This window comes from Neomonachus schauinslandi, chromosome 1 (assembly GCF_002201575.2).
Source record: "Neomonachus schauinslandi chromosome 1, ASM220157v2, whole genome shotgun sequence".
NCBI lineage: Eukaryota > Metazoa > Chordata > Mammalia > Carnivora > Phocidae > Neomonachus > Neomonachus schauinslandi.
Window position 1 is genome coordinate 208,199,162 of NC_058403.1, and position 8,685 is coordinate 208,207,846.

The following is an 8,685-nucleotide window of genomic DNA, read 5'->3' on the forward strand; positions in this document are numbered from 1 at the left end:
GATGGTGGTGGTGGTGATGATGATGGTGATGGTGGTGATGGTGGTGGTGGTGGTGATGATGATGGTGGTGGTGGTGACGGTGGTGGGGATGGTGACAGTGGTGGTGATGGTGACAGTGATGGTGATGATGGTGGTGATGATGATGGTGATGGTGGTGATGGTGACGACGATGATGATGGTGATAATGGTGATAGTAATGGTGATGGTGGTGGTGATGATGATGGCAGACATCACTAAATGGTAACAGCCTCCACTTTCTGAGTTCAAAACAGCTCCAGAATCCTTACCAACAAAATACCCTAGGCAGTCGCTACCAATTCAGTTGAAGTTGCCACGGGATTGTGGGACAGAATTCAAGGAAATTAGGTTCCTTGATGTGTGGAAGGCTCTTTGGTTTTCCTGGAAGGCATTCGTGAGTTGGAAGACTCTGCTCAAGCTCAGCTGGCTCATGACTGAGAACAGGCTTGATCCAAGCCTCTTCACACCTCCTCCTGACCAGTGTCCAGGAAAAGTTAGCAGCAAGTTTGGCCTGCACCTTTGGTTTTTCCTGCAGGAGGAGATGTACATTCACAGCTCTTCTGGGGATTCATTGAGGGATCAGACACTTGGAGAAGGGGGTGTGCAGGTGGCAGAGGGAGAGTCTGCAGATGGCCTAATAGAGAAATTCCTCCCTGGGTTTCAGTGGCATTTTCTGGAGTTTGTCTACTGGGTCTGCTTACATAAATAGAGTCATAGACACCCAAAAAACTCCAGATTCTTGCCATTTCCTCCCTCCCCCCATCCTTACAACTCTTAATACTTTCTCTTCCTGTCCTTCTGCAGGTTACACGCATCAGGTCCTGACCTCCACCCCCAGCAGTGAGTAGTAATTTGGGCCCTAACGTTGCTCTGCCTTGGGGCCCATCTCTCCTCCTCACTATGTCTACCCCATGTCCCCAGGGACACAAGGGGCCTGGAAAGCTCCAGTCTTTCCCCACCTTCACTCCTGGGATCAGAAAAGACAAGCCTGGCACAGGCCTGAGGAGTGTCTCATGGACCAGTGATGGGCCCCGTTTGGCTGGGGAGGCCCTCCCTCCTGCCATATTGGCCTCACTGTGTTTTCTTCTCTGTTGCACCAGCCTCTACCATCTCCCCAGCAACCTCAGCAACCCCCATCCCTACCTCCACAGGTAAGAGATTCCTCTCTGCCATTCCTCCCCTGCAAATGTCTTGTGCACTTGGCCAGTGGGAGGTATCACATGGAGCACCATGCCCATTCATTCATTCATTCATTCAGTCAAGAAGCATTCAGTTAGCCCTTAATGGATGAAAGGCCCTGGTAATGCAGCAATGAACAGAATAGCAAGGGCCCTAGTCTTTGATGGGCTTTCAGCAAGAAAGATAATAAGGACTCGAGTGTACAAATAAGTATTGAATTACAATCAGCATGGTTGTGGGGTGAGTTCTGCAGGTGTGTGTGGGGGTTGCTCTCTCTTTTGAGTACTTGTTTTTCATTTCCAAGAAAGAAGGGAGCAGTATGAGCTACATGTGTACCTGAAAGTGCCCTCGTATAGGTCCTGGTTAGGGATTTGGGCAGACTCTGGTTGGGCCAAGGGCTAACTTGCCATTCTTGGCATCTCAGTGGCCCAAGATAAATTTTGATACCACCTACTGACCCTGATAAGGGTCCTGGATGACCCATCATTACTAACACTGTCTTACTTGAGTCTCTAGTTACTCACCAGCTAGGACCTTCTGAAGGTGTTCTGACTACTGACCACTCAGGCCAGAGTGAGCAGGTCACTGTATGGACCTGCCCTTGGTGTTAAGGTGGATGGGTTAGGAGCACAGACTCTGCGACCACAATGCCCAGGTTTGAACTATGCTCTGCCATTTATAGATTGTGTGACTGCAGGCAAATTATTTAACCATCCTTGGGCTCAGTTTTTACATCTGTAAAATGGGGATAAGAATACTATCTCCCTCTGAAGGGTTTGCCTCAAGGCTTAAATGGGTTAAAATTTAAGTGAAACACTTAAAACAGGGCCTGACCCATACAAATGCAATGTGTTTCTTCAAATAAATCTTTAAAAATCAATAAATAATTGGATCTCACAGAAATAATTTGGGTTAAAAAAAAAAAAAACCTTGAGGAAAAGTGGATGTCTGTCTGGAATTTTAGCCAGCTGGAGGGTCAAAATGTTTGCTTTCTGTGTGATGATGCATTTACCTCCATAGTGTAATTTTCCACACTTATCCCCAGAGTCCCTCACTTAATGCTACTGTCTGGGATCTCCTTCCTATTGAAACTGCCCATCTTGGAGGAAGCCCCTCCCCAGTGCTTGAAGAGACCGATGTGGGATGACCCACACTTAGGCTCACAGGCATCTCCCTCCCGCCCCCCACTGCAGCCACTGGTCCTGCCCTGGTGCTGTTTACTCTCAACTTCACCATCACTAACCTGCACCACCAGGAGGGTATGAGTCACCCTGGTTCCTGGAGGTTCAACAGCACCCAGAGAAACCTACAGCGCCTGGTGAGAGCCCCACCCTCAGCACTCCTGCCTCGCCCACCAATGCAGGCACCACCTACCTGTTCTCTGCCATGCCCACAGAGAGCCCACCTACCTCACCTGTGCCTTCCCCCATGGAAGTCCCGCCTACTAGTGCCAGCCCCACCCATCTCATTTCTACCCTGTTCTCCACCCCTCAGACTTTCTACTCACTTCCCTCTCCTTTACAGCTAGGACCCTTGTTCAAGAACACCAGTGTGGGCCCCCTGTACTCAGGCTGCAGACTGACCTTGCTCAGGTGAGTCCTTGCAATCCACGGCCAGGGCTGCCTCAAGGGCTCCCAGACCCCAGGTGTTCCCTCTGCTTCCTTCCTGCCTTCTCTGTCCATGTCCTCAGCAGAAGTGGAATTCAGGAGGCACTGGCTCTTCTGATTGTAACCACCCCCCACCCCGCCAACTGTCCCCAGATTCTGCAGAGCCCCTCAGCAGGATGGAGACCCTAGTCTGGTTATCCTTCTGAATTCCCTCCTGTCTCCCTTTGACCAAAGAGGGCATTTCCTTTAGGTTTTCAGGGATGGAACCCTTAAGACAAGCATGCCTTTTCCACTTGCTTTAATCCAAAATTCTAGCTCTTCACCTGTCTCAAGTAGGAGCTCTCCTGTCCCCATGCCAGGAGCTTGCAGGTTTCAGACTTGCAATTTAATACAAATCCTCCTACCCATTGACTGTGTGCACAGCCCCGGGCTGGCCAGAGGTGGGTGTCATCCTTCTCACTTGCCCTGGCCCCTTCCTGTCCTGCCCTAGGGGTCCCTGGAGCCCTGCCTGGGGACTCCAACTTTTGTTACCCCTAACCACCCACCCCCAGGCCTGAGAAAGATGGGGCAGCCACTGGAGTGGATGCCATCTGTATCCACCGCCCTGACCCTGTGGGCCCTGGGCTGGACAGAGAGCAGCTGTACCAGGAGTTGAGCCAGCTGACCAGTGGCATCACCAGGTTGGGTCCCTACACCCTGGATCCAGACAGTCTCTACATCAATGGTGAGGATTGCCATCTGCATCCACATTTCAACAGGCCCCACGTCCTCCTCTCCATCCTTCCCTTTCACTCATTACTCATCCTCCTCACCCGTTCTCCCTCTACCTGTGCAGGTTACACCCGCCAGACCTGGGCCACCACCCCCAGCAGTGAGTATTCAGAGGCTTCAGAAGTCTCTGAAACCCCGTGACTCCCTCTGCAACCTTAGAATGGAAGCGGCCAGGAGCCCACTGCCTGCCCTCTGCACCCCTGCTCCACCCCCAGCCTCAGGGGAACGGGGACCTATACCCATTAAAGCTCCAGATGTAGGCGCTGGTCCCTGGCATCTGCAGGATGATGAGGTCCCCACCCCAAGCACTGGTTTGCTCCCAGCTTCTGGGATGACAGAGGGTACCTCAATGGTGAGGGCCGTGTTGGGCTGTGGGTCTCCTCCGCATGGAGGGGGCTCTGCTGCATCAGGATTCTGTATGAGTTCAGACCTCCATTGGGGGTTCACATTTCCAAGTGCTTTGAGCAGGTCCTTTGTCTGTCTGGAGATGGGGGGTGGGCGGCAAGTAGACTTTGATCCCTTCCAGTGCTTAATCGTCTTCCTTTTAAAGAATCCCAGCTGTGATGGTCCAGTGCCATCTCTCCAGCAGCCGAGTTGCCTCTTCATTGAGGACCTCTCCCTTCCCCTCCTCACTGTCGCTCCCTCTCTTTGCAGGTTACACCTATCCAGCTTCAGCCACCACCCCCAACAGTGAGTATTTCAGACCTCTGTGTGCCTGGGACCACCACCTTTTCCCTAAAGATAGGAGCTCCTCAACCAGCCAGGCCTTCCCTCCTGTTCCCCCCTTCTGGATGGGAAGGAGTCCAGAGGATGTGCATGGAAGTGTGGGCTGAGCTGGAGGTGACAGGAGCCACCCCTCCCCACAACACAACCGGGGACAATGCTCTGACTCCAGGCTACATGGGGCATAGAGACAGGCACACAGTTTAAAACTAGAGCTGCCTCCACTGCCACCATTCCCTTACAGGTGTAACACACTTTTGATTTCATCCCTTGTGTTCTTTTCCCTCTCCTACTGTGACCTCTGCATCCTTCCCCATGTCCTCTCTGGCTCCATCCCTCAAGCCTGCAAGTAGGAAGGTCCTACCGGTACCAAAATCATTTCTACAAAATCATTCATTCAAGATCACTTCTTCCCTCATTATTGCTTACTTAGCTTCCCTAAGGAAAATCATGCATTTCTGTGGGTTTCAGGGACCATCTAGCTGCTCAGGGTCCAGCTGTTCAGAATCCTAATCCTGAGTCCAGCCCACTCCACACAGCAACTCTTGGCCCTTGGTCCACCCACCTCCTTGACATCACCCAACCCCTTGGTCTCTGACCCTGAAGTCACCATCTTCTCCCAAACTCGCTCCTTTCCCTTATCACCAAAGGCAAGGACACAGGTGCCAAACTTGACCCTCCCTCTCACTCACCTCCCACATAATCCATCACCAAATAATTTCTTCTCCCTTCATAATATCTTGTAAGTCCTTTCTCTGTCTCTGTGTCATTCAGCCTTTGTTCAGGCCACTGGCATTTTTTGCTAGGACTTGTGCAGTAGCCTCTACTCTGGTCTCCTACAGTCCTCTGCACAGCAGCCACCAACAGCCCTCCCAGTGTACCTCTGTTCACATAATTCCTGTCTTGTTGGCACTCTTTGGATGACTCCACCTTATTTACAAGTCATGTCCAAACCCCTGAGCCGTATAGTTACTGCCCCCCTTTCAGGGCTCAGAGGGCCCCTCCAGTCTCATGTCTATACTTCCACAGGGCGATAATGAAAACATTCAAGTCCCTTGAGTGCAACTGCTCTGTCCTCCTATCAGGCTCATACCCAGACTGATTCTTCTGCTTGAGCACTCTTCCACTTTCTCAGCCCCTGTTCAACTATAACTCTTGTTCATGCTTTTGGTCACACCTGAAATGATGCTTCCTCCTGGAAGCTGTCCTCAGTCATTGGTTGGGTGCCTCCCTGGAACTGCACAGCCTCCCGGCTCCTCTGCAGCGTAACAGTCTGACTACTCTCCTGGCCACAATATTAGGAGACTATGCCCTATTCACCCTTGGACCCACAGAGCCCAGCACAGAGCCTCGCACACATTAGATGCCCAATATACACTGCCTGAATGAATGAGCAAAAGTTCCCAGTGTCTCAAAAATCCCATAACATTCTCTCCTTCAGCTTCTGCAGTCTGTGGCTGTACTTAGGCCCATTGCTGGGTGCTCCACTGTTAGAGCTCCAGGCAACCTTGGTCCTTACTAGGGTCCAAACTGGACATTTTTCTCTTCCTCCCCCACTACAGCCACTGGCCCCACTCTGGTGTCCTTCACCCTGAACTTTACCATCACCAACCTGCACTACACTGAAGACATGGGGCACCCATCTTCTTCCAAGTTCAATTCCACTGAGAGGATCCTCCAGCACTGGGTGAGAGCCCCTCAATGACCACCATCGACCCCACCACACACCTGCTTGTGTAGTCCTTCAGCCCTTCTGCTCACTGCCCTCTCTTTCTCCACCAGCTCAGGCTTTTGTTCAGTAAGACCAGTGTTGGCCCCCTCTACGCTGGCTGCAGACTGGCCTCGCTCAGGTGAGACCCCCAGATGGAGGGATGCTTGGGTCCGGTGGACCCGCACGTATTGGCCAGCAGGGCTCAGTTCCTGGGCATGCCTTTGGCACTGCTGGCCTCTGGCACCCACCATAACACCTTCATGTGTTCGTGCCCAGATGGTGGGAATGCTCAATCCTTAGAAATGAGGCGTCATGTTTATACTTACGGAATCCAGATGATCATTTGTTTTAGATGAAAGTTTTCCTCTTAGAAGAACAACTATATCTTGTCTTCATATTCCAGTTAAAGTGTTTTCTGTTCTTAGTTGTAAGGGAGTTGTCTCAGACAAGAGACACTTATGAAAGCCCCTCTGGGCTTGAGCCAGCCCTTTCTGTACCCTCTCAGCCTCCTGCCTTCTACTCTCTCTTGCTTTCCAAATCCAGAAGGACCCTCCTCAGTATTGCACATCCCCATGTCCTTCCTTCCCCAGGCTTGAGAAGGGTGGAGCCGCCACTGGAGTGGACATCACCTGCACCATCCACTCTGATCCTGCAGGCCCCAGGCTGGACAAAGAGCAGCTGTACTGGGAGCTGAGCCGTGAGACCTATGGCATCACCCAGCTGGGGTCCTTCACCCTGGACAGGGACAGCCTCTCTGTCAATGGTGAGGGGCTGTGCTCCAGGCAGGGTCTCTCTCCTGGCCAGAGTTTTGTGTTTCTCCAAAAGGAGCTGTGGTACATCTCCTTCTCTAATCTCAGTTCAGTCTTCATTCTGATGATGTAACCATGGGCTCCAGCCACCTACAATCTCCTTGCCTGGATACCTCCTCCCTGAGCATCCCTCCACTCCCTCTTCCCCTCTACTTTTCCTACAAAGGCCCCTAAATCCTGCCTTTCCCTTAATCCCTTATGCTCACCCTGACTCTTGCTCATCTCCTCTGGCCTTCTCTCCGCAGGTTATAACTATGGAGCCATAGCCCCGACTACCACTAGTGAGTATTCCTGGCCCTGGTTTCCTGGGTGCCGTCCCCACTCTGTTCTCCTTTACCTCCTGTCCTTGGTGAGGAAAACATGTGGAAGGGCCCCTCACTCACCCCTTCTCTCCCTGGGTTCTGGTGGAGAGCCCCATCCCAGGGCAAGAGCATCTCACATACAGGTCTGTCCTCCCACCATTCTGACCCTCACATGGTTATCACTCAGATGCTCCTAAAACCCTGCGCTGGTACTCTTCTCTTATCCTTTTACTCACCCCTCTGTTTGTTGTTCTGAGGGTGTCTCAACATCAGTGTTGCACCATTTGTTGGGTTTTCAGCGAACACATATTGAAGCTGGCTGCCTCCTGGGCATCGTGCTATGTTACATACTGTCTTAGTCAGCTCTGGCAGCCACAGGCTGGGTGGCTCAGATGACAGAAATGTGCTGGAGGCTGAAAGTCCAGATCAAGGTGCCAGCAGGGTTGGTTGCTCTGAAGCCTCTCTCCTTGCATGCAGGTGGCACCCTCTTGCTGCCTCTTGGCATGGTCAATCCTTTGCACACACAAAGTGTGTCCTAATCTCCTTTTCTTATACCAACAGCACCCAGATTGGGTTAGGGCCCACTTCAAAAGCCTCATTTTAACTCAGTTACCTCTCTGAAGGCCCTGTCTCCAAATGTAATCACCTACTGAGGTACTAGGGATTGGAGCTTCTTGAATTTTGATGTGTGTGTGCAGGGAGGGAGGGAGACACAATTCATCCAAAAACACATGCACTTTATCCTTTTGTTCTCAGTACAACCACGTGACTTATTTCCATTTTACAGATGAGTACACTCAGGCTCGGAGAGGCTGCCAAGCCACACAGCAAATAAATAATAGAACCAAGAGTTCCTGTGACTCTGAAAACTCACAGTCTCACTCATCCATCAGTTAATTTCTTTAAAAAGACATGCTGATTTTGGGTGTACACCTGTTGTGTTCAAGTTCATCCCCAGCAAACCCTGGAATGAGGACCTTGTAGCTTTTTCAAGAATTAATTGCCCTTGGGGCGCCTGGGTGGCTCAGTTGGTTAAGCGACTGCCTTCGGCTCAGGTCATGATCCTGGAGTCCCGGGATCGAGTCCCGCATCGGGCTCCCTGCTCGGCAGGGAGTCTGCTTCTCCCTCTGACCCTCCTCCCTCTCATGCTCTCTCTCTCTGTCTCATTCTCTCTCTCAAATAAATAAATAAAATCTTAAAAAAAAAAAAAAAAGAATTAATTGCCCTTGCATTAGAGGTGTGTTTTTGCAACCCTCTCAAACTCTCTTCTTGGGTCCATCTCTGTTCTTTTACACCACAGCATCCTCCCTCACTCCTTCCAACATTAGCAGGATTCCAGGCTCTTCAGATCCAATGACAACCATCTTTCCCCAAATGATAGGAGGAAAAATAAGTTAGTCAGTTCCATTGACTGTGTTTTGTTGATCAGTATCCAGTCCTTAGAGTAGTTCCAGAAGCATTATAGGATCAATTCAATGTACATGGATGGAAGGCAAGATGGATGGGTAGATGGAAGGAAGGAAGGAAGGAAGGAAGGAAGGAAGGAAGGAAGGAAGGAAGGAAGG

At 51.1% G+C, this 8,685-nt stretch overlaps 1 protein-coding gene across 1 annotated transcript in view; it reads left to right on the plus strand.

Annotated features, from left to right (window-relative positions):
- The window catches only part of MUC16 (mucin 16, cell surface associated), a 59,268-nt gene that overhangs the window by 29,816 nt on the left and 20,767 nt on the right, over positions 1 to 8,685 (plus strand). Inside the window, 9 exon segments of the mRNA XM_044913098.1 lie at positions 823 to 858; positions 2,391 to 2,515; positions 2,722 to 2,789; positions 3,356 to 3,528; positions 4,230 to 4,265; positions 5,861 to 5,985; positions 6,081 to 6,148; positions 6,600 to 6,772; positions 7,064 to 7,099. Of these exon segments, the coding sequence (XP_044769033.1) occupies positions 823 to 858; positions 2,391 to 2,515; positions 2,722 to 2,789; positions 3,356 to 3,528; positions 4,230 to 4,265; positions 5,861 to 5,985; positions 6,081 to 6,148; positions 6,600 to 6,772; positions 7,064 to 7,099 (840 nt within the window).